The 27,187-nt window shown below is 33.9% G+C and overlaps 1 protein-coding gene across 11 annotated transcripts in view; it reads left to right on the top strand.

The window, feature by feature from the left end:
• Window positions 1-27,187, top strand: part of ULK4 (unc-51 like kinase 4) — a 221,747-nt gene that overhangs the window by 18,978 nt on the left and 175,582 nt on the right. For all 11 annotated transcript variants that reach the window (XR_002436196.1, XM_021389306.1, XM_021389301.1 and 8 more), the window contains exons 16-20: window positions 441-487; window positions 1,311-1,389; window positions 17,705-17,812; window positions 21,308-21,391; window positions 26,231-26,392. Coding sequence is in view for 10 of the 11 variants with exons in the window: in XM_021389306.1 (XP_021244981.1) it covers window positions 441-487; window positions 1,311-1,389; window positions 17,705-17,812; window positions 21,308-21,391; window positions 26,231-26,392 (480 nt within the window). In the remaining variant the exon portion in view is untranslated. The remainder of the gene's footprint in view (window positions 1-440; window positions 488-1,310; window positions 1,390-17,704; window positions 17,813-21,307; window positions 21,392-26,230; window positions 26,393-27,187) is intronic.

Here is a 27,187-nt window from a genome sequence, read left to right as displayed (position 1 = left end):
TATTAATTTTGCAGTTAATGCTTAAGTGCTGATTGTGTGTTAACTTTGAATTCATTATTTTAGCATTTTCCAACAATTTCACTTCTTAAATAACTGTTCAATAACACAGTATAATAATCTATGTTTGTAAATGAAAGCATCAGTTTTTCCATTGCATAGTGGTACTCATGAAGAAAAAAATGCTTATTTTCACAAGCTGGTATATGTTTATCATTTTGTCTTAAGGCAAGAATTTTGAAAATAATCCCATTTTTACACCCAGGAATTCTGTTCTTAATAGATATGTAGGACAATGTCCACAGTGTTTGTCTATAATTTTTTTTGCAAATGCTATCCAAAAACATTGTACATAATTACTAATATTTTCATTTTATTATTTATCATTGGGATGCATCAGATAACTATATCATTAATATTTGCTTCTCTTCTTCAAATGATAGTTTCCAGTGTTAATACAGCAGCTGCGTGCCGCTGCCAACTGGGATATGTAAGTAACAATTATTTTAATCAATTTGTTCAAATATGGAATTATTACTGAATTTCATTACAGATGTACTTCATAAGGGTTTTGGGGGAGTTTTTTTGGCCTTTCAAAATGTTGTGGTACTTGATTGGCAGTATGATGTTTTATGTAACATTGCTCTTTTTTTTGGCATTAAATTAATATGCTCCACTTTTGTAAGACCTCAGTTTATATTAAATGTCTAAAATTTTACCTAAAAGCTACATGACTTACTATATCAAATATTATTGCTTAAAATCGCTGAATAAACCAAGCCATTCCATAATAATAGGAAAATATCTCTAATGGTAGATTTTTTTTTAAATGTTAGAAATATTTGAAGGTGATAGTGCCCTCTACTGCTTATTTAATAAATGTTGATATTACTCCATTTATTTTTTTCTTCGGTGATGCATTTTAAACAGATTTGCTGCTATACATTTCATTTTTGTTAGCTATACTAAAATCCTAGAAGGATCTGTTGGGTTTTTCAGTATTTTAAGAAAACTGAATGGGAGCGTGACTGATTGTTAAGACTATAACAAAGTAAAGAATCTCCATTCTTCATTGCTGAAGGGTATAAACACGTCTTATGCATGGATTTATTGCTAAATTGAGCTTAACTACAGAAATAATACAGTAGTGCATAAAAAAAACAAAAAGACATATTTCACCTGTAAATAGCACTTCAAATATTTCCTCCCCTTGGTAATCTATATAAAATACGCGTAGGAAGGATATAATTGTTTTTGTGGTATTTTTTGAAATAGTTTTTCTTTACTTGCAAAAAAATGTATTTCATATGCAGACGTGCTAAAGTGGCTCGAGTGATTGGTTTGCTGGCACTGCACACAACTGAGCTTGGAGAAAACGTACCTGTGTCTGAGGTAACTTTCCACTTCATTCTTTTAATGTTGTTAATGCTTTTACTTGTATGTCAGATTTTCACTGCTTTATTTCTTTCATATTTGAAAATGGAAATAATTCAATTAAATATATAAACCTGTGCGTTCATTCTGTGTAGCTGTGGTTGTGATATTTAGAAAGCTCTGGTAACACTGGAGTATGATAAATCTCAGCCTTTTTTCCCTCTCCTTTACAGAACATAAAGTAGTCACTGTCATACTTTTGTTTTGTGTATGTGCAAAGTAAGTGTTTACTTTTTTTTCTGTTCTGAAATGTAATTATTATTAGCATAAAAATAGTACAACTGCTTCTTACAGATCTTTTTTCCCCTCTATAAGAAGTAATGGAGTTGGGACTCATTTGAGATTTCTATCAATTCTTGACGAATGTATATAATGAAAAGTTAAGTGATTTTCTGTGGAGATGAAAACTATTTTGAATCTTCTGTTCATTTTGTATTCTCAGCAGTTGACTCAAACTCAAGAATAATTAATGTGATCTTATTTGTTTTTTTTTTGTTATACATAAGCACTACACAACATAACAGTATCTGCTTTTCAATATCTGTTTAAATTGTGAAGTTGACGTTGGTTTTGCTTCATGAGATGCAGTCAGTATTTGAATGTGAGTAACACAACTTCTTGTCCCACTTTGCAAATACAGAATACAATAGTTCAGTTAAAGTTCCTTCAAAGATAATTGAGTCCATCTGTCTGACCGTGTCAGAGGTAACCAAAAGCTAAGCCATTTTACTGAGGGCATTGTCCATATATCTTTTGAACGCTCACAGGCACAGGGCATCAGCCACCGCTCTGCTAAGCCCATTCCAGTGTTTTACCATCCTCATAGTACAGAAAATATTCCTAAGTGCCCAGTCTGACCCTCCTCTGGCACAGCTCTACTATTCCCATGTGTCCTGTCCTCAAGGAGCAGGGAGAAAAGCCCAGCACCCCCCTATACTTGCTCTCCTCAGAATGCTGTACAGAGCAATGAGATCATATGCCTTTACACTGTGCAGATCTGGTATGTAGTAAATGCAGTTACTGGTTAATAGCTAACTTTTTTGGCAATAGAGCTAAGGAGGTTCTTTTTGTCAAGGTCCTGATGTATTGGTTTTTGTTGTTTTGTTTTTTCCCCGCTTACTGAATATTGCACCTTGTAATTTCATTATCTAGAATAATTATGGTTATTTTGGTTTTATATGAACATAAGTCATTTACAAATATAATTCAGCATTTTTAGAAATATGCCTCTGCTTAAAAAAGCAAGTTAAATCTGGTGCCAGTGACACTGAGGGACTAGAAACAAGAATTAGTTCTCACTACCACTTTGACCTCATTGTTACGTGAATTAAAATTAATTTTATATGCACTAAATAGGAAATAAGGACTTTAAAGACAATGAGTTTGAGTTAAAATGCTGTTCAAAAGGCAATTGTTGTGCTTGCTGTAGGGACAGTTATTGCAAATTTTCCTCTTATTGCAAATTTTCCTCTTAAAATAATTTCTCAATTAAAAAAATATTTTAGAACGCCTACAAGACTAGAATGAGGAAAAAAATCTAATTCTAATATTTTAATGTCTTCAGTGTAGTAAATTCTGGTCTACAGTCATGATTCCTGCCTCCCTCAAGCTGCTAGTTTATCGTTCCTTGGGACTGTCAGCTATTGCATGTTGTGTGATGCTTTTTTTAAAAGTTAGAATTATTTTCTTGTTTCTTCTTAAAAAGAGAAAAAAACAAAAATAACTAACTTTGAACAACATTATATAATGTAATAAAATATACTATATTTTATCCTCTTATATGAACCAACTGATGCTTCAGCTGAAGTTTCTTGATGGCTGATGTAATTTAGGAAATGTCAAGATCAAGCTGTGACTAGTCAGAATTTAATAATCTAAAATGACTGTGTAATCCAGTTCTTAAGGACTTCAATCTGTAACATACAGTCCCAGAACTGTAAGCCCTAACAAAAAAAAAAACGTCCTTTACTAAAGAGAGCTAAGGTTGGTGCGTCTCAGTCCAAAGGGCTAATTTAGCTTTTCTGTAGTACAGGGGCAAATACATGAAATGTGGAGAAGCACAGAGGAGTAATGTACTCCTGTTTCTCCAAGATACGCTCTATACCTCCAGCAATAGCATCTCTAGGATTTCCTGAACCAGGTATTTGAATGCATCTAGTAATCCTCTAAACCCTTTAAAAGTTTTATCATCCATAACAACCTTTGAGAAGAGCCTGTGTAGTTAAACAATACGCTGTGTGAGGCAGTATTCATTTGGTGTGAACTTGCCCTTGATAGGGTCATTCTGAGGCCCATTTGTTCTTATACTACACAGGAAGCAGAAGCTTTCATGTTTATCTTATCTGTGCCAGTTATGAGTTATGTTGGGATGCTTAAGGCTTTTTGTTTGTTTCTTTTGCTCATCTCTATTCCAGATAGAAATGTTCTAACGTTGTTAATTCCTCGTGCTGAAGCTCTTAACATCTTGTTGCTCCTTCTTGCCATTTTACGTTCTTTTTCCAGATCCCAGTTTCGCCTTTTTAAGACTGGGGACCAAGACAGTTTCCTCTAATAAGATGCAAACACATAAGCGATCTATCTACTGGTAGTTGATTTTCTATTTGCTTTCCATTCTGTTCCTAGTAACTACTAACATTTATTTTTATTTTTTTACCACTGTTGGGCAGACTTGATCTCTGTGCACCTCTTTCCTCCAGCCCCAGTATTTTGTTCTCAAGTAGAAAAAGTCAGTTCAGAGTGGCATGAAAAGGCAGAATTACTGTTGCCTCTGTGCATACTGTGCTATGTCTAAGTTTTCTTATCCATTTTTATTGCTGCGTTACAGTCCCTTTGTAGTTTTGTTACTTCATTAGTCCGTCATCCAGTTGTTTGTGATTTCTTTTGTACTTTTAGAAGTAGCATGGGACCTCAGAGAGACTTGTGCAGGATAGCACTGCTGACTGTTTCATGGCAAAATATTTCTTCATTTCTACCCTTAATTTCCCATTTTTTACCCAGTTACGCATTTACTTAAGGACACTTCCTCTATTTTTGAAGTTTAAATTGCACCATTAATCTTTTGGTTTTGTTGTTCAGGCTGTTTGTTAAATAGCAGCAACATTGAGCCGCAGAAGTAGAAAAACTTTAGGAAAGTAAAGAAACTTAATCCTCACTTCACATGATAAATTTTCACGTGCTTTATGCCAAAAGGCTTTGATTTGTTGCCCTTTGAAGAATTAACAGTCCTCCTCCGTTTTTTTTCCTTAGGGAAAAAGGTTTTTAAGCTGATCTCTGAAAAACACTTTTACATAAATAACCACTAGAGGTCACTAAAACACAAAAATAAAATGCAAGTCAACTACTATTTCACACATCATCATCTGCTGGAAAAGTCTAGACAGATATATGATAGTGGAACTACATACTATTTTGATTCTGCTCATATATTCTAAAACTGCTGATATATTCTAATGTAAATTCACTTGCAATTGATCTATTTCCAGTTAAGTGTTTTTTAGAACAGTACTTTGTTGAATAGAAAAGAGAGACTGATCTTAGAATATGAAAGGGAGATTGATCTCTTGTATATTTATTCTTCAAATAAGATTGAAGTCATTTTGTGCAATTTCTTTTACCTGGCAGATGCAATAAAAATTGTTGAGGCAGTTGCTGAAGCTGAATAGGTAAATTATTTTCTGACCTGCTAACGGCTGTCGTGAACAAGTTTTTTGGTATTTTTTCTACGACGTTGCCTTTTACAAATCAGAAATAGAATTTCTTTTTATTTATTCCTAGTTAACTTAGTAAAAGAGCTAAAGCTTTGTACTTATGGTTTGAAACTGCTTCTTAAAGAACTAACTGCTTGTTCTTAGAAGAATCTGCTTGCCCTTTGTTTGGGAGAAAAACTCTTCCCAAGTTAGGGGAGCTTGCTTCCATGTATGTCTAATTTATCTTATTGATGACAAGAAACTATTGTTCTTTCCTCTCTGTGTATACCTTGTGCCTTCCTCTGGATAGGCGCACCTACTCTGTTGTAAAATTTCTGCCTTGGCCTTTCATTTTAGTGATCTTCAAGGAGATCATAAAACAACCTCGCCAAATGCTTTCATGTCAGGGAGCAATGCCCTTCTCTGTCAGGTACAGGACCAGCCTTCCCCACTGAAGGAATCACTTTCTGTCCCTCTACTTTTTAGAGGCAAAATGTTTCCTCTTGTTTCTCTCTTTTAAGTTTGGTGACTTAAGTTGCTGTCAGACTTGCACTATAACTTAGGCAGCTGTGCCTATTTTCAGCGGACGTGGGTCCACTGCTCTGCTGAGAGAGAGCTCAGAGACCTTGCTATACAATTTTCTCACTTGCAAGTTTCTTTGCAAAGCTTTTGGTTATGGAACTCCATGGAAAAATTAATGAACTTTATATCCCGCGTAGAATGACAGAATGTCTCTAATACTGAGCTTAGAACCTTAGTCTTTTGTTAGAGCAATGGAGCGTCCTAATTTGTTTTCATCCAAGTTGAAACTACATATAACTTGAGCCTTTTTATTTCTCATTCTTGTAGTACAATTTGCTAGTTGTTTTGTACAGCTTACATAGCACAGCTGCATCATTATAAGTTCAGCTTTATGGTTCCTTTTTCTAGCTAGTCTGATTCCGTCTACTTTTGGAATAGGTATACAGTTTGTTCTCATTAAAATTCTCACACAATGCTGACTTTAAGTCCTGTTCCCGGCTTCTCTCTGATTATTCAAGTTTCTAGGCCTATACACATCTGCCCATACTGTAAGGAGATTCAAATTAAAATAAAAGGTTTCATTTGAACTTTTATTCCAACCTGTTTAGTTTTGGTATTTTTATTGTAGAAGGATTATTTGAATCTGCTCACAAGTGATCATAACTTTAGTTTATCCTTGTCTGTTTCCTCCAACGGTACCTAGCTTAACATGTAATGTTTCTTCTTACATAAAAATAATACCAATTAAAAAAAAAAAAACACCCAAACTTTAGGAAGTAGTATAAGATAACCATAAGCTGTATCAGAATGTATGCGTAGGAGTACTTGTGTATTTGCACACACACCAACATCTACTGTTTTGCAAAATGATTGTGATGAAAATGTATCTTTCTAGCATAACAAGTATGGTCACCTAATGCTTTTGACCCAATGAGATGACATTTAATTTTTTTGAGTGACTCTTAATAAGCTTTCAACTCTATAATAAATTTCTTCGATTTATTTTCAACAGTCTAGTCCACTGTTTATAACGCATTAGCTTGCCTAGGGCACACGGGAGGAAGATGGGCAAATAAAAGATCAATATTTCTCAGGTAAATTAGGTTCTGCTGGCAGAAACTCAGAGTATTTGAGAAGTTTAATAAGCTGAAAATATAAATATAACTAATGTTAATGACAACAGATCTGTCTTACATGGGAATTCGGGATTGCTGGACCAACTATGAAGACATTGGAAGATTCTTTTTTTGATCTTCAAAAAATTAATTCTATCTATCTAAATTAATTGGTTTTGACTTCAAAAATAAACCAAGCCTAAGTTAGTAGTAGAAAATAAGAATGTTTCAGTTTGGTAACTGAAAAGTTACATTGCTAATTGCACAATTAAATCACTTTTTGTGATTTTTCTCAGATTAATTGCCTGAAGAATGCAAAAGCTCTACCTTTGTAACAGAGATTTAACTGACACTCTTTTCATAGAGACAGTTAAATTTACTTTCTTCTAAAGACACAATAATACATTCTTCTGTTAAAATGACATCAGTAAGGCTGCCAGTATACCTCTTCGCAATATTCTTCAAGTTAGTGTGTTCTTATACTTAGAATGTTTTATTTCCTCAGAAAAATATATTATTTTGGGGATAATTAAGAGCTATGCTCCTAGGATCCTTTTCTTCAGTTAATAAATGTATAGTTAATAAATGTATTTCATCCTTGACAATAGTTGCTCAAAACGTGTGTATTGTCAAAAAGAGATGATGTGAATAAGGTGTGGTTGTGAAGCAAAGGGTATTTTTCTCTGGCCAGAGAGGGATTGTGAAAGCCTGGTTATAAGACATTAACAGATTTTTGAGTTGAGTATCTGATTCCAACTCTATATATTCTGTTTGAAAATTTGCAGAGAATGTATTTATTTCAACTGAAAATGGTGTCACAAACTCCATTATCCTTTATCCTCAAACTCCTTTATCAAAAAGGAAAGCACAGCTGCACATTCTTTGCTGTTCAGAGTGCTGTATTTAGCCAATGTATCAAAATGCGTACAAGTATTTGCCATCGCTTGAGTTGGCACTGCCTTCCCCATGCCCTTGTGGCAGTTGACACAGGATTAATAGTGCACTGATGGTTTGATTGTTGCTGAGTAATGGTGTACACCTTGGGCCTCTCCACAGTATTTTCGTATTACATACTCATTTGTTTTCATGTTACATAGTCATTTGCTCTCTTAGATAACTATTTGCATATTAATGCAGTTAATGAAACTGTTCTTACAAAAATGCTGTTAAATGACTTCTTTAGCAGTACAGATAGAGTATTTGAAGCTGAAGATCTCAGTATTTATCTGTTAGAGTGAAATAATAATTCTATGTGGTATAAAATGCAGCTGCTCAAGCTGTTTATGACATTTTAGTAACTCCATTTTTTCTTTCATTCTGTCCACTGTAATGTAAATGTACAGTGAGGAGTTCTAAGTCTTGGTTAATTAAAATATTTTTGTTTATATTTAAAAGTAATATTTTCTTTTTCACTATAAAATAATCACTTTTAAAATAATAACATAGAAGTTATACTTCTGTCTTTAATTCTCTGGGTATTCTTATGTCTTAAGTTATTCCCAGGTAGCTTTTACTGGAGAACAATTCCAACTGAAGGGAGCTTACCTGCATGGCAGCTGTCTAGTCAGTAATTTCTTTTAATATTAACAGTAATTAATGTATACTGAGGACTAAATTTGCTCCAAAATTTTGAGGTAAATACATTTTTTTTTTCCATTTCAGAGCAGGAAATATGCAAAGAAATTTGTACTATTGAAAACCTGCTGAGAAATACAGCATGACCCAGTAGTTATTGTTAAAGTAAAATGAGCACAAATGTTAGGCTGATAGCTCAGTGTTGACTCTATCGTCATTTTCCCTTCAATTTGGCTGCATAGAAAACTTCAAAATAATTATGTATGTATGTTTTATTTTTCCTATTCCTAAATCTACTGATTTAATTTTAGACTAAGGGTTTTTAAGAAGTTTAAGAGAAGAAATTACTTATTGTTTTAGTTTGTGCAAATCATCCTTTCTGAGGGCTGCAAAGAATAAAACCTGAAAGCTACTTTGATTTGGAAGGCAGCTATTATTGAATAGGATTTATGTTTTTTAACTTTATCCTAGGGGGATAAACAGTTCCAGGTTAACTTCCAGAGGAAAATGATGATTACTTGAAGAGTTGCATGTAGCTGCCTTTATTATGTATGTACTGGGTTTTCCTGACTGTTGTACTATGTTCGCTTTTGCTGAACTTGTCTCAGTTTGTACCTCCTTCAGCATCACTTTCATGAGGTTTTAGAATATATACTTGTGTCTTATTCTGTATATGCATGAAATAATTTGCCCTTATTGGTTGTATTTGGGAATCTAAATGGAAAATATTCAGTGATTTCTCAGAGCTTTTCATACATTCATATATACACAGTGCAAAAAAAAAAAAATTACGCATTTTATTTTTTTTAACACACACAAAAGTAAATTCAAATTCTGTATAGCCAATTTAAGGTGGCTTGTGATTATTTTCATGAAAATATAAGAGTGGTTATTCTGCAGCATTGAAAATGCAAAGAGTCAGCCTGTCAGCTATCCTAAATGAATGTGATATTAACAAATAAACTGTAAGCAACTTTCCTGGTAAGCTGCCTTTGGGAATACACCTCCAATTTTCTTTGTAAAGCCTGTCCTCTTGAGGGCGCTGAGTGCTGTTTCAACGAGGAATAAAAATTGTAGAGCTCTGAGAACACTTACTACCTGCAGTCCCTTCTGTATTTAAATGGCTAGATATATATGTAGAAAATGCAATAGGGATACTTGAACAGCTACCAAGCAGATTTGTCAGCTAAATGAGCTGGCTTTCTTGTGAATGTCTATCTTGCAGTTGGCTGACTTTTAAACTTAATTACATAAAGGCTCCTGTCATCTTTACCATCTTCACCTCTTTGCTTTGTTAGCTCTCAGGACATTTAAACAGTAAGTCCTTGGTTTAGGAGGATGTTTTCTGATACTTAATGGAGTAGTCTCTGACCTTCTATGCTTAATGTATTCAAAATGTTTTCATATATGTATTTTCCATTGCTTAAGAAAAAAAATTGTACCACAGTCTTCTTTCACTTCTATATTGCTATTACGTTTGGACAGGTTTCACAAAAACAAGGCAGCTAAGAATTTTTTACTCTTAGTAGTTTTAGTTGAAGTTGAATGAGAGGTTTCAAACAATTGCAGAGAAGGATGAAATGCCAAAGCCTTCCTCCATTAGGCAGATGTGATAGAAGAATTGTCTGAATTCTTCTTTCTTTTTATGCTACATCTGGGATTTAACAGCACATATTCTATCCCAAATTCTCATGAGAACAGTACAGCAAAACACAAGTATGGAGTTTTGCATGGGCGTGCGTTGTGGGGCAGAAAGACAGCTGAATTTATCGTGTTGTAGATTTAAATTAGATGTGTTCTTACACTAGAATTTTTGGCATCATGCATCAAAATTGGCCTTTGCTTTTTGTTACTTTTGCTGGCATGCTGTGGGTAAATATTACAGAATGGAAAATGAAAAATAAGTTTTAAAATGAATAGGCTGAAAACAGTATGTTTCTCTGATGTTTCTCTCATTTTTAAAATTGAAACTAAGTGGAGCCTTCTGTCGAGAGCTTTTCTAAGTATCTCAAATATTTCTAACGTATTGAAGAGATGTAATACAAAGCAGAGAACTTTATGTATTTAAAAAGAGATCCCCAGCAGATTCCTTTTAACGTTTATTATGTCTAAGACATCGGCAACGTGTGATTTCCTGTACCCCCACCCCCTATTTTTTCATTCTAGTTAAGTGTAGAGCCAACATCCGTTACTTTATAAGTAAATGGATATGTCACAGACACGGAGATGTGTATGGGGCATGAAAGGCCAGGTGAGCTAGATAGGTTATTTTAGGAACACTATTCTAACAAGAACAGCTTTTTTTTTTTTTGTCTGTGGAAGGAGTGAAATATTCTTCGTTCTTACATTGTCATGGGTATCAGCAGAACCCTGAAACACACAGAAAATGAATCGTGAAGTTCAAATTCCTACTGCGAACAAAAGAGACCACACTGAAAAACATTTTCATGCATAACCTTCTTGACATGAAACATGACTTCTTCCATTAATTCTGGAAAAGACGTCTGTGCAATTCTTTTCTATTTCCTAGCATAATTTTGATAGTATTTTCATAGTGTTTACAAGGTTACATTGTACACTACTGTGGTTCTATACTGTGTGGCTATTAGTTCTTTTTTTTTTTTTTAATTAAAGCTTATCATAGCTGTGGATTGGGCTTTAATTTTTTTCATACTTTTAATTTCTTTTTTAGTTAACTAACTCAATTTGGTTATTGAAATGTCAACTAAGTATATGTAGCTTGAAGAATGAACATAATCATTTTTCCATCTTATGTTTGCAAATTTATCAAACTATAGATAGTAGTAATAGGAGAAGAAAATCCAGTTTCTTCCTCTAAAGCACATACTTGCTTGATTGGCACAATTGGGCTACCACAAATTTCTGTGATAGGTTTTTCAGCTACCACCAGTCTGCAGTTACAGTTTTTTTTTCAGTTTCTTGCTGTCTTCTGATTACACACTAAAAGATGTTCAAAGCAGCCTCAGTGTTATGCAAGATCAATTGTATAATTGTTGTACTACCAGCTTTTCCTCTGAATATCTGAATATTAGCCTGAAGCACATTTGTTTTTTAAGAAAGAAATTTCTAGCCAGATGGTGTTGGATCTGGTTGTCACCTTCACTGAGTAGAATGAAGACACTTGCAATTATTACAGTACGGTTTGGGTTGGAAGGGACCTTAAAGATCATCTGTTCTGACCTCCCTCAATAAAAAGTGCTAATTTCAAAGAAAAATCATAGAAAGTACTTGCTGTCAATATAATTTTTTAAAATATGGGATACTCTGCATAAAACAAATAAATAAATGTAAGCATCTCTACATGGGTATTTTATTGATGAACTTCAATAGCGTCCTTACCATGGTTTCTAATTCAAGTTGATAACAAACTCATTACCCAGAAGCTAAAGATGATCTGGAGTAGATCACATATAGTAAATGAAAAGAATAAGAATCCAGAAATGTATTATTTGTAAATGGCACAAATGACTGGTAGAAATATGGAGTTGATGATAGAGGAATATGCAGAAGCAAAATGGAAGAGAAGAAAAAGAAAGAAAACTACCTGTTCAGATGCTCTTGACAAATCTTGTTCTGTGAAGACTGATTTGTAGAACTCTAGTTAGCATTTTTAGATGTAAATCTGCTTCAGGTGATTGTCACTGACTGCAGTTTTGGAGGCAGAAATTTCCTAATTCAAGAACCCATCACTTCTTGGACTCCTGAGTAATCCTTTTCATTAGTGCCACTGGCAAAAATGAAAACAGAACATCCTTTCCATTTGAGGCAAACGTATTTACCTGATACTTCCCATCATTAAAAAGCTTCAAACTTATAAGGCGGGGGAAATGGAATTGTTTATGAAGATCTTAAACTGTAGTACATCTCACACAATGAGGAGAAGAAATAACTATTTTTTTCTAAACAAAACAAATTGCAAAGCTAGTACACAGGTGGCTTTTGTTTGTTGCTGTTTTTTTTTAAGTTGGTATGTTTTTGATTTGTTAGTAAATGTAACAGAGTTGTAATTAGGTAGGTTGCTCCAAAAGTAATGCCTCCTATTTATTTCCATGGAAACTACAACAGTTACAAAGAGCACAGGCACATTATTTGATAGAGAAAACTCTCAGCTACAAAATGCTATTTTTCAACAGTCACCACTGTTAGCAATCCATTTTCACCAGCAATGAACAAAAGCCTGCATGCCATGCTCATAAAAATCTGCACCAATGGAGTTAACCCACACCTCCACAGCTGCTATGATGATGTCATCGATAGGAAAATGTTGCCCACACAGTCCAATTTTCACTGTACTAACATCCTCTGGTTGGTTGTGTAGTGGTAATGCTAAGTCATGGCTTGAACCAGTGATTGAGCACCTGGTGGGAAGGCAGGGCCAACCCAGGGGAGCTCAGGTGTGAGCAGTCTCAAGTGAGTGACCGGAAGGGGTAGAGCCAGGATCCATTCCCTCCCAGACTTGATTTAAGGGCTAAGCAGTGGAGATGAGGGTGTCTCATCAGGAGTTCCCTGCCCAACTGAGGACCTCGCAGACCTTCTAGAGGTAAGCAGTTTCTTTCTCTTATATCTGTGCCTACTGCGATCATATTTAAGCAGATCCTTGCGTGCTGTAGTTGAAGACCTTGCTGCTCACCTGTCTTGTTATGCTCTCTATTGCTTTACTGGTCTCCAGAAATGTAATGCAAGCGTTAGTGAACGTCAATGGGTGTAATATTTTCCACATGAAGGAATTCAGTTCCACACCTTTGCTTCAGATGCACTTCCATGTCAGGCTGTCTCTCTGCTGCTATCTGTTGCATGGCAACAATATGTAACTGAGTATTGTAGGGAGGGTACAAGCCCTACTCCATACCACCGACATCTGCCTTTGATGTCATGGGCCAACATAATGAAATAGGTGGAATTACTTTCAGAATGTCCTCCCTAGTTCCTAATGCTTGTGTCTCGTTGTTTTCAGTTGGGATCTTGAGTTGATTCCGAAGTGTATTAATAGAACCTCCATTTGAATTATAGGTTAGCTGCTCCGCTTGCTGCTAAGGCCTCTTCCTACAACAATTACGTAAAATTCAAAAACGTAGGAGTTCTCATAATCAATCAATTTTGGATGATATTCTACCTGAACAAATGTTACACGTACTGCACCTTAGATGTGTTATACTGCTGCGTAAATTGTGCAGTATGTTGTACGATTCTTTTTTCTGCATTCTGGAATCTATTTATACTGTGTTCATATTCTGAGTTAGATTTTCCTTTGGTTATCCATGTTCTGTGACCCAGTTTATTGTACTGAATGTAAAATCTGCAAATCTAGAGAATCTTGCTTGTTCAGACTCTTTCCTTTTCTATCTGTGTGAGTTTGACAGAACTATCTATTTCTGTCCTGTCACTGCCCTCTTCGGTCAAGCCGCTTATTCATTGGATATTTAATCATCTTTCACTGAAATTTAGTGAATCACAGGAATACTTGGATCCAACACCTGCTTAAGTTATCCCTTTTAATGTTTTACCTATGCATCTGAGTAAGGAGAAAGTAGGCAATGTGTTTGAGATGCTCAGAGGACACTAGTCTTTTCTTGGTTTTTCATATTCTATCTTAAAAATATTTACTTGAGGTAAATATAATTGTAGTTGCAGCTGTTGTGTACAGTGTACTTTCTCAGCCTGCTGAGACTTATTTTCTCCAAGGAAAGTGAGGTTTCCATGGCGTTACTTGCATATGTTACACGATGTGTGTCTACTCACAAGAAAAAAAGCTGAGGGGTAATTTCCATGATGCTTGAGGCATAGACGATTTTTAATCTCTATAAGGGTTTGCAGAAATTACAAATGTAATTTTGTACTTTTTACTAATGCTTGCCAGCATTCATACTGACAGATTAAAGATGTCATAATATTGTAAATCTGAACATTGCCACTTAAATTTTAATGTATGAAATACCTCCTCTTTTTGAATATGCCATAACTTTCACTTCTGGACTGATAAAAATGCAGGGAAACTTCTAGATGTAACTTGAAATGGGTTGAGAATCTGCTACAGATAATATACCAATTTCAGATACCATTTTTGTAAATGAAGGTAATGACTATCTATCCAGCTATGAACCAAGCATCTTTCTTCTCTTATGAAAGCTATGCTACATCCATCCATCTTGACAGCTAGTGTAAGAGGTCTAAGTACTATGCTAAATTTAAGATGCTTTTAGTAGATGTGAGACTTCAAGATCATTACTGCTTACCTCGTTGAAAGGGAAAATGTAGACAGGTTGAAAGGAAAGAATGTGCTGTAGATGAGAAAAGGATTTTATTTGTCAGACTGTGCAGTTAACATAAATTAGCTTTTTTGTTGTACGTTTTTCCAGCTAATAAACTTAATTTGCCTAAAAATCATATTATGCTTCAACCTGGTATCAAAATCTTTGGGCAAATTTATTTTTTCATAGTTATTTACACTATACTTATTTCCTTATGAAAGAATGAACAAGTATTTTAAATCTGTTAAAAATCACTATTATCAGGAACAGAAGTAATCTGTGTATATGACAAAGCAGGAAACAGCTTGCTTTCCTCCTTTTAGGACATTTAATATGCATTGTTAAAATATATATTCCTGAATCCTTTATGTATATATTTATTTTTTAATTTTAATTTAGTATATAATTTTAAATTTATTTTGTGTGATTATATTGTGTATATAATATAGATGTTGAAACATGACTTCCTGTTGCATAGCTTCTGTTACAGCGGACATGTGAAGAGCTGCTGCTTAAGTAGGGTTAACAGCACAAACACTCTGATCAGTATGCGACATGCTCTGTGAGATCCTTCTTCCTGCGCTTGGATAATGTTTGATTACTCAAATGCATGTGATTTAAAGAGAAAGAGGCATTATGTGACTACAGTAAATATAGGCTTGTATTTAAAATAGCATGAACATCTATTTTAAGAATAGCAGGTATCCTCTGTAACGTGGTAATTATTTGTTCACTGCCTTCTGCATTAGCTCTCCCACACAGTTCTGTAAATCTTTGGATTCTGGTAGTTGTGTGTATCTTGGAGCTAATCAGTATAAAAGAATCATGCAATTCATTTTTTGTTTTTTTTAAACAAAGATTCAGCAGTTTTATCAAAAGTCGATCACTGATTTTATTCAGACAGGTCTTCTCTCCTGTTCAACAAACCATTTTTTTTATTTATTCAGATGAGAACTTCAGTTTATTGCACAGCTGACTGCCTTTTTTGCAGGTTTTTGTCTGAGTGCATAGGGAAGAAAATAACTTAGTTTAAATTTTGTTAAATCATCAACTTGTTTAAGTATGAAGTGAAAAAAAAAACCAGCAGAAATTGGAATATTATGAGAACAACTTCCTCTTCTTATCGCTTCTGAATAAAAATAATCTGGAAGTCCTACAATCTTGAAGGAGAGCAAAATCAGAAATACTAATTGCTCTTTACCAACATCAAATACTGTTTTTTGATTTCCTCTTAGTTTTAAACATAAATTCTTCATTTTAATGAACAACCAAAAAATAGACCTAGTATGATTAATATAAATGACTTTTCCTTAACTTCTCCTAAATAGGGAGGCAGACAAGTAGAACATAGTGGAAGTGTGTAAAGGAACAATTTAATAAATATGAAGTTTAACTTCTTAATTTTTAACTTAAAATTTTCAGATTCCTATGTCTTAGGACTGAAAACATAAATGTGTTTAGATCGTATCATCAAAATTTACCAATTCATTAACCAGCCTTTGGAAAAATGAAGTTTACAGGTGCTCAACAAGATCAATGTTGATATTAAATGAGATTTTTCTTCTGACCGACATGCATCGCTAAACAGATAGTTTTGAACAGCTTGCCAGATTTGAGTTGCATTTTCTTCATCAAGTCCTGCTTATGAACAAACAAGCAATCTTAACTTAGGTATCATAATGATTTAATGTCCTCAGCTAGTTTGCTGCTATCGTTGTCTGCAACTCATGTTATCACACAGCTCATCAGTTGTGCGTGGTTGGAGTACAATTCTGGAGGTGTTAACTGAATACGGGTAATATGTGTTAACGCCACAGTACTCAAGTATATCTTGTTGGTATTGAATCCACAGTGAAAATAGCTAACAAAGTTCATATACTTTATTACAAAAGGAAGAGTAATTCTATACAGCTCTAGAAAACAAATCTAATAAAGGATAAAAAGCTATCATTATGTGTTCACCGTCTAGTTTAGAATTGAATCAAGTTGACTGCTACTTTCTCAGGCTTATATATTAGAAGCTTTAAAGCCCAAAGACAGATTTATTTACTTAAATATAAAAGTTAAGTTCTCTCTGGAATGGCAGGCTACTCAAAGTTCCTGAGTAATGTCTGAAGTGTTCTGAAAGATTATAAAAATGAAACTCCAAAAGTAGAGTACGTATTTTATTTCAGTCTTATGCTTATAAACTCCAAAATTAACGCCTCTTATTTATTTCCGTGGAAACTACAGCAGATACAAAGAGCAGAAGGGCACTATTTGATAGAGCAAATTCTCAGCTTCAAAATGCAGTTTTTCAACCTAGTCACTGCCATTTGCTGATTTGTGTGGATGAGCTTATTGAAACACGCTTCATTTTGTGGTGTGGCAGCTGTGCTTGTCTGTCCAGAAAATGGCTTGTCTTTCACATTAGTGTCATCACTGCTGAAATGCAGCACCCGCCGCCTTACTGTGCTCACATCCATGGTTTGGTCTCAATAAGTGTCAGTGAATGTCAATGGGTGCAGTTGTTTCTGCATGGAGGAATTCAGTTCCATGCCTTTGCTTCATATGCATTTCCATGTTGGATGCCAGTCTGTCAGACTGCCCCTCTGCTGCCATCTGTAGCTATATGCTTGCTACATAAGGGAGCGTATTTGGAGACATGACTGTATCCCAGCCAGCAGATTACACGCTTTTTAGTTTAATGTGTGGTACCTAAATGGTGTCTTGCTTTCTAGACTGAGCCTGGCATTACTCAAGTAGGCCAGAGTTTAACCTAATGTTTATGGGGAAGTGTTTTCCAGAAGGAAAAATTATAAGGGTTCATATATTCTGATTTAATATCTAAACAAAATACAGCATTTTGTTGTTGTTTTTCTAACCTGACAGTGACAATTTATCACCTAGGCTATTTACTTATTGTATTTTTGTCCATGTTGAATATGTGTTTTGTAATTATCATTTTCCTTCCATTCTTACTAAATCCTTTGCGAATGGCTGTTTAGCAGAATTGAGGAGTATATCATTAAGATGGCATTTCAGATAAAGCTGCTGTAACCTTTAATGGTACATTTTGCTTGAGAAAGGATTATGCATGTTACTATATGATTTCTTTATATTTTAGGCATTTATACTTCTAACAGAACTCATCAGAGAGAACTTCAGAAATAGCAAATTGAAACAATGTCTTTTACCAGCACTTGGGGAGCTTCTTTATCTTGTAGCCAGTGAGGTAAGACTGTCAAATGATCCTTACAAATTTTGTAATAGATTATAAAAAAAATTTACCATGGGAAGTAGGCAGAAAATCAAGAGATTTTGTCATTTCTATTCTCAACAGTTTCATGTCTTTGTATGGGAGATGTATAAGGAACGTGCTAAGCCAATCTTGTATTTCATCTGATGTAAATTTAATTGCATTCTTCAAATATAGAATTTTAATTTTGTGAAACAATTATATCAAGTCACTGTAATGACTGATGGCCTCCAGCTTGCCGATCTGAGAGTTAGCCTATCTTAGCTAGAGATTCTGATTAAACAGGGTGTATAAGGACAACCTATCATAGCTATAAACTAATATATCTAGTTCAGTTTAGATCTTATCCTAGCTTGTTTGGATTCACAGTGCTGTGGAAAAGAGACTGGGCTGATCAGGCTAACTTCAGATGGAATAATGGGCATACCTGACTAGAACTGGTTTAAACCTTCGGTCTAAAAATAGTAATGTACTTTAAAAATAAGTTACTTTTAAACAAGAAATACTAGTAACATTAGAATTGAAGATGACAGCTCTTGCAAACCCTTATCTATCTTTTCCCTTATTTCAAGAACAAAATATTAATTTTTTAAATTAGAGGTGAATGCAACTTCAAACAGAAGAAACTTGGCCCTAGCTTCTCTGAAGTGTTTGTATTAACTGCATCAGCTAATTGGTCTGAATGCTGTCACCTTAGTTATCGGTTTATGTGTGAGGTCACTTGCTGAAAGAATGAAAACACCAATTAGGTTTGTATTTGGTCTTCCTGTAATTATGGCTTTCATATTTAATTGTCTTCATTCTAGCTTCTTTGCATGTCCCACAGAATGAAGTGGTTGCTTTTTTTTTTTTTGCAGGGCAGTAAGCTTCATTTGCTGGTTAGACAGCTGCTAAAATCACTCTCAAACATGTGAAGTCACAGAACACGTTCTCACACTGAGAAATTGTTATGAAAATACTTATACAGTGACAATTTATTTTTAGGTGTTTTCACTTTTTTCTTAGTTTTCTTTAGGGGAAAAAAATTGTACTTATCAGACAGATTGCAAGCTATGTAATTTTTAACCACTAATAAAAACTGAAACTTGAAGATTGCATATGGCAAGAGTATTATACACTGCTTGATTTTATTTTCAAATTAATCCTTAGTGATTAAAACAAATCTGTCTATCTTGGCTGTATAACTGAAGAGATTTACATGTGCTAATCCTAACATCCTTTTCTTATGAAAACTTGAGCTGAGAAACTGTAAAGTCTACATGTATTTATAGACTTCACAATGTTTGAAGCATATTAACTTGTTTTTAAATGAAAGCTCTCTGTTTCAGGAAGAGCGATAGCAATGTGTTGAATTGCTTTCAGTTATAAGTAAGAAGTTAGAGAATAGGAAGATTTATCTGCACTTACCATCTTAAGGCACTGTGTCTCGTTAAAACTTCAAATATATCGGTGTGATTTCTGTGCTTGGAGAAACTAACTTCAGTCATATCATTATTTTTCTTTAAAAAAGCACTTCAGAAAAAAAATCATTTTTCTACACTGTACATATGCAACTTCAGAATACTGTAGCGTGGTGGACATTTAATTGCTGTTTAAACTGCAGAACATGGCATGGAGTGACCTTGCCGAGATCATACACCAAGTCAGTAGGAGTGTAATAAGAGCTAACAGAAATGTTTGTTCCCAGTTTATATCTTCAAACAGCAGAGCTTTATGCCTTAACTAATTTAAGACAATGCAACTGTCTGATTCATTAAGAATTATACATCAACTGTATTTTATAAACACTTACCAATTAAGCAATAAACTCGTAGGGTCATGCCTAGTTTTTATTTTTTTTCCTCTTGAGTTTTCCTAAGTGCTTCTATGTTCTACCTCAATATTAGATAATGATAATTTATTTTTGCAGTTAGCATGAGCATTTGGTAAATCGTAAATTATCAGATGCTTAATCTGTCAACTATCCAGGTGTAGCATGATTCATTAGGTTATATTACTGCATCCCTGGCTGCAGTTCTGCACTTTAGAAAATACCAGAAAAAGTCCAGATAATCACAATGTTCCTTTGCAATCCTAAATGATGGTATTGGGTGTACACTTGCATATGAGATCTCATTGATGAGATCTTGCACTCCGTATCTGTGTTTCTCTTCCAAAAAGAATGCAAGAGCAAATTGGAAGTAGCATGAGTTGACTACAGAGGATGTTCTGGTCCTTTTAAGCAAATTGCATTTAGGGAAAACTTTCAAATTCTATGTAATATTTCTCTTCTTTTCATACCGTTTGTTTTATTTGGGTGGAGAACCTAAAGTTTAATAAATCAACAGGAGCTTTGAACAAAGAGTAAGAAGCTCTTCAAAAGTCTGGTGATGTGTGTAAACTTATTAAATGTAAAACGGTGTAGGTATGGTTAGAAAATTAACAACAGTGATAATTTTTATTTCTGATTTGAGACTAAGCCTTGTACAAAACCACTCATCAGTTTGAAAAATGGAAGAACGACTAATATTTCAAGACTGTCATTTCTTAAAGCTTTTATTTTTTTAGCACCCTTAATATGTGTAGTGGGAGAAAACTGGTCAAAGCTTCTTATTTAATTAGATGACTGAAATGGGAAACAAGTTCATGCTTGTTCCAGCATACGCTGTCATTTTAACTGTCTTAACTCCTAGCCTCATCCTTCCCTTTCCAGATAGTCTATTTTTTTCACAGTTGTTAATATCTCTCTGCTGTTAGCCTAGAGATGGCACTTGATTTGGTCAAATCTTAACGATATCCCAATGTCCTCTTTTAAATTTGAAAATTTACAGTAGACTGCTTGAGGATGGGGTGGGAAAAAAGGAAGTTAATTAACTTCTAATTGCAGAATCAAAATGCTGATTCAACTAGCAGTGAATCAGTGTCTCTAACAGGGTAATTTCAAGGAAATATACGTAAGGATCTTGGAACAGTATTGATTTGTAATGAAGGATATTCCATGCAGTAAGTTTAATTAAGTACTTTATGTCTCTCTGAATGACTTCGAATATCTTTTTCCAAAGCAAATTTACTTTATTTCACTTGACAAACAAGATTACTTTGTTTGGTATAATTAAATCACATTTGTAGAGAAGCATTATTGCATTTCATAATCAGTTGTCCCTTTCTGAAATAATCAAAATGATTAAGAGAAGTACAAGATCACTCTTTGTCTATGAGTTGGAAGGAAATCATGAAACAAAGGAGTAGTAGGACAAATTCTGTTATGGATTTTTTTAGACTATTTAAAATAATAAAATGTCAATTTCTTTGCACATGAATTAACATAAAATGTTAATACTGCCTTGAAATAATATATTTTCTAGCATATGTTAATTTGAAGTGTATATAATATGAACATTATTAAAAATATCTTACCCATTCATGTGGCTGAGATTATTGTGGTTTTTTTTTTTTTTGATTTAATCATTTCTGCTGTTGGCTTCATTTCAGGAAGTAAAAAAAGAGCACCCCAGAGAATGCTTGGCTGTTCCCTTGGTGGCTTACACTGTGCTAATGAGGTGTCTTCGGGAAGGGGTAAGGCTCTTTCATTGTCCTCAATAGGATTTCTCCACTGTAATAACCCTTTAGGCATTGTGTGAGGATTGTAGCCTGCAGCGCTGCAATAACTTGTCAACCAAGGTATTCTTGAATTTAAATAATAATGATAAGACTGTGACCTAAACAGAGATGAATGCAAAAATTCCATGTTGTTCTCTCTACATCCAACATTTATGTACTGTTGCTTGGTTTTGGGAAGTGGTAAATAAAAGCTACTGTTAGTAAATTTAGTAGCACTGTGACTTTCTTATGAGAGATGTTCTGACAGTTTATAGTATTTTCTTGCAATTTACTTTCTGTATGGTGCATTTTTGAATGAGATTTACTTTTGATTTTTAAAGTGACTGGTATAGTTTTGGAAAGCTGCAATCCTACTGGATTATTAGTGTTCTTTTGAGGCCCCAAAGTAGTAATTAGTTTAATTGTACTACATATACTATGCTGTATTCTTAATTTTTCTTGGTGCTGACTTAGCTGTATTACAAAAAGGGAATAAAAGCATGCTTATAATTCCATTTTGTAAATCGAAAAAGAATTGAGTAGAGGATTGGTATTTTCTGTTTACATGAGACCATTTGACTTTATTTTTGCCCAAGGCAAAGCTCAAGGCAGGAAACATGACGGAGGTTGCTGGAGGAGGGAAAGCAACAGAAGTACCTTTTTTTCATCTTTTTCTTTTTGAGATCTTTATTGCCTACAGATTGTGATTAATAGAGAAAAGGTCTAGATGCATTTTAACATCTTCAAATCTTCAGATGATCAAGAACACACACAACCGTGTTTGTATTATGGACTATTTAGAACTCATAACTAAGAGTAAAATGTTATTCTAGGGTACATTAGTCAGAAGCTATTTAATGATAAATTTATTTGTGCAAGACTGTCTGTTTCTGAATTTTCAATGTTTGCCCCTTTAGATTCTCTCGAACGTTTTTTTTTTTTTATAGTGTTCATAGTTCTCATCCAGACTGCTTTTTGGTGGTTTGTTTTTTTCCACTTTCCTTGTCTCGCTTTGGCTTGGACTATGTTGCTTTGACCTAATCCCTCACTGAAGCTAGGAAAATAGATGGTGAAGTCAGGAGCTGCATGCGGGCCTCCTTTTAAGTTTGTGTGAAGGCAGGAAGGAACTACTGAAACAGTGGCTTCGAGCTTGGTATCTGTCCATTTCTGCTTTAATAGAACGGTATGCAAATATAAGATAACATTATAAACAGTTTTAGTAATCACTTCATAGAACTTGGGAAAAAGGTATAGGCAATATAGTTGCATGGATGAATTAGTATAGATAGCTATAGCTAATTATATTGCTTGTGCAAATTAGAATGTGCGTAACTCATTTCAAGCATGGCACCTGAAGAAAGTATTTGAATCAGAAATAGGGACTAAGCTTAAAAAGGTTAGTTTTGTCTTTTTATGTGTTTTCCAAGGTGCTGCAAAAGCAGGATTTCAAATAAATTAGTTTTTCATCATTTAATTTAGCAGAGATTTTTATCTTCCTTTATGAGGAATTAAGATATGAATCAAAGGTTTTTGGTTCTGATCTGATGAGAAATTTTAATAATAAAAACTAACTTTAAAATGTCACTGCCAATATTTAATATAGGGCAATAATATATGTAAAGCGATCATGGAAATGGTTTCTAATGTATGTTCTAAGCCAGAGCAGTTCTTTTACAGTGAATTTGAAGATGGAGAATTTGGACTGGAGAGTAACATTGTGTATTTTCTCAAAGTATGGGATAAACTATAGTACAAAAGTCACATAGTCTGAATCGTGTACTTCATCACTTTAATTTCTTCTTTAGATTCCAGTTCTCTAGTTTACTAATGGATTTGCCTATCATAAAAAAGTAATAGACTGACTTGTATACTTCATCACTTTAACTTCTTCTCTAGCTCACTGATGGAATATTTCTTTATTTTTCCACAAAAGGCATTTAACATGTATATTTCTACATGTTCCTTCTTCTCTTCGGCATTAGATTACAAATTTTTGCCAAACTAACATTTAACTCTTGGAGTAATGAATGCTTAGCATGGTACAGCTTTACTTCATTAAATTATATTTGTAGTTTCTTTTTATTCTATTTGTCATCTTAGGCTAAAGGAAGAACTATATGGAAGTTGAGTTAGAAAAACGATGGCATTTTCAGTCAGTTTTTTCCGATTTTTTTAATCAGTATTACACTTCTACTAAATATATTTCTCTATACATCATTTAATATGATAATAAAATATTTTTAATATCTATTTACCACTCTCATATTTGCTTTCTTAGGGCTTCTTTTTGCTAAATGTCCATGACTGACTGAAACAGACACTTCTGCAAGTGTTTGACATGACTGAAATTTAGAAGCTCTGTCTTTCAGTGCAATTTATAAAACTAAAACAGTGAAAGTGAACTATATGCTTCTTTTTGATACAGTTTTATTCATGTATTTTGATTAGGTGCAGTTACACAGAACCTCTTTATTTTTATTTTGATTTTTTTTTTTAATTCACTAACATAGATTACATCTTGGTAACTTGACAGGATGAATCCTTTAGTTTTGAGGTCAAATATTAGTTTAGGTCAGGCTTCTCTTCTGGAGAGCTAATTAAGCAGAAAATGGTGCAAGTCTTAGTTGCTTAGGCAGTGCTCAGAAATAGATCTCAGGGGAGTGAAGATAGACAATCTCAGATGGCAGTAAATGGAATTATTATAAAAGCCTCATTGAGTTTTTAGTGCATTATGACCATACCTGATATTTTCCTAGCCGAAGGAGCAGGACTATATACTGCATATATTAATTGCTGCTACTTGTTCAAAGTAGCAATGGAGCCTCAATTAGTATTCTTAGTAATCACTTAGTACGTAAGAGACATTTAACTTGTCTATTAACATTTGAAGTACGGATTTGATTTTTAAATTAATATAGTTAATCTGATAAATCTGTGTATTTTTTTTTACCTTAACTGTAGAGAAAAAATCAGAAGTTTCATACTGAAATAGATTTTAAATGAATGCTAGTTAAGTAAAAAAAAAAAAAAAAAGTTTTGAGAAGCTGGATTTTGGTAAACATGTGTATGCATCTAGGTATTTAATAGGCTGAGTTGATGCAATTATTGCAGTAATGAAAAGTGTAAAAACAGAAGCCTAAATCTCCTTTGCTTTCATGGCTGTAAATAAGAAGGAAGAGCAAAGGAATTAGCGTTTTACAGCAAAGCATCATTGGTTTAAGTGAGAACTGGCCTTGGTATTTGTTTTAAGTATTTTGAGTAGAGCTGTAGCTCTTTGGGAGAGCAAAGGACTAAAACAAAAATGATGAATACAGATTTTTTTTAAACAATATTATACTGGACTTCTGAAATACTTGTGCATCAGTGTCTATATTTTAGAATGCATATCTGTCGGAGGAGGAATGAGTATTGAATGTATTTTTAATGAAGCGTATGTTCTCCATTTTTGGATGGCTTTTGTACCACTATCTGAAAGGTTTCATTATCATTGCTCACAGTTGTTGGTGAGTCTGTGTAGATAAATGTCAGAAATCCAAAGGGTAGTAGGATAATGTGGAGATTAGTATAAGAAAGAAACACATTACATATTGTGATGAATTATTTGTGAAGCCAGACTATGAGGTAGACTTGACAAATTAAATTGGTTGTCTTTCTCATATTAAAATTAACTCTTGCGGAACTTAAGAGTGTAGTTTAAGACATTGGTGAAAGACTTCACTTATTCGTAATTAAAGATGGAAGTAAGGTGGGACAATACACAGCCAAACAAACACTAGGAATGCATCTTCCAGTTCTGTTAAGCTTTAAAAGGCTTTCCTTTTAAGTGAAAGCAGAGTTGGAAAAAACTAATTAAAAAAACAAACAAACACAGCAAAACCAGAGACTTTAAAAGAATCATTTAAGAAAAAGAAAGACGAGAGGGAGAGAAATAAAGACTGCTTTCAAGTGATCTAAGTTAAGTTAATTTGTGACATCTGTGGTCTTGTCATTACTCTGACATGGTTTTTCTTCCTTGGAGAAATTGATCTCTGTATAGTATTCCATAGGTACTAAAGCAATGTTTGCAGACTACTTATGGTATGCATAGATAGCTGCATTTTTTATTATAGAATCATTTAGTGGTTTTCCATAAATGATTTTGCAGGTAAATGATTTGATTCTTACTAAAAATAGCTTGCAGGATTGAGAATTCCTTAGGGAAATCTAGGAATTGCTGTAGCAAATGGGACCCAGTGTATTATTGCACACATTGGTCAGGATTGTCTGCTTCACAGTGTGGGGGAAAAAAAGAGCTTTTTGGAATGTCTGGCCTTGTAAGGCCTTTTTCTTTATCCCAGAGAATTGTTCATCATTTTTAATAAAGAGAGTTTAAATTACTTAATTTTATTTCTCCTTATGTACATCTCATAATCATGCTGTTCAGAAGCTATTTTAGTGATGAATTTTGGTACACACATATTCAAATAACACTGATCATGGAGCATCTCTTATGTAACAAAGCCTTTTTTTTCAGTGGCCACATTTAATTTTGTGATCATTTGGAGCAGAAATGTTTTGTATTAAATTATACTTGTATTAATTGTCATATTTATAGTAAGGGATAAAGTGGGGGGGGCATAGAATTTGGAAACACGTTGTCACAAATTAAGATTTCCTATGAAAGACTTTGCCAAATATCAAGCAGAAATAAGAAACCACACTAATACACATTGAATAAACATTGAATAAAACATAAACATAAGAATTGCTCTGAAAACAAGTCAGAAACATTACAAATATTTGAATGTAAGTTTTCCTTTCCCATTGTTCCTATAGGAAGACCGGATAGTAAACCATTTGGCAGCAAAGATCATTGAAAATGTTTGCACTACTCTCTCCTGCTATGCACAAGGATTTATTACAGGAGAAATTGGACCTGTCTTATGGTATCTTTTCACACATTCTACCATAGATTCTTTGAAAATAACTGCTGTTTCGGTAAGAAATTTCCTTTCACGATATGGGAGTCTTTAAGGTTTTATCTTGAAACGTAATTTGAATTGAAATGAAAATGTTTTTGAGCCTGCTTTCTGTGTATGTGTATTTTATGTTATACTGAAATGTATTGCAGATAACTGATAAGAGCACATATTTTGCACCAGTTTGAATACAGTTTACCATTACTTAGTGTAAAAACAGACCAATATAACCTGCCTAAAAGGGCTAAAAGATGGATCAGAGAGATGTGTTAGTTAGTTGGCTTGTAGCATTTTGATTCATATTTTTATTCCTCTTTGGCAGTATCTTATAAAGTGGGAACTGCCCTTGTTCATCTTGTTCTACATTTCTTGAGGTGACCTGTAATTAAAACTTAATATTAGCTACCTGTGTTGAAAACAAGTGTATGGAAAGTCCTTGCGATTCATCATTTTCCTGAACATGTGTTTCCTATGCTAGAGATCGTGACTCTTATTTGAAAATTTTATTTTTTTCAAGGAATCAAGGAATTCTTCCAAAATTTTTTGTGATGAATTTTACTTCAGAAGTATTTATGTGGTTTATAACGTGCTTGCTTAGAAGACGTATTTGAAATCATCATGTTACTTTCTGTACAATTGTTGCAGCTAGTCTTTGCCTGAAGAATTCATAAGTTAGTGTAAGATTGATAGTATGACAAGCAAAGAGCTGTGACATGCAAACAAAAGGTTTGGAACAAAAAGATTTGTGAGATAGACAATATTCACCAAAGCTGTGAGTTTAACCATATCTCCTGTTTACAAAATAAAAGCTGTA

Source organism: Numida meleagris, chromosome 2 (genome assembly GCF_002078875.1).
Source record: "Numida meleagris isolate 19003 breed g44 Domestic line chromosome 2, NumMel1.0, whole genome shotgun sequence".
NCBI lineage: Eukaryota > Metazoa > Chordata > Aves > Galliformes > Numididae > Numida > Numida meleagris.
Note: the sequence above shows the minus strand (reverse complement) of the source record. Positions and strands in the feature narration are given on the sequence as shown.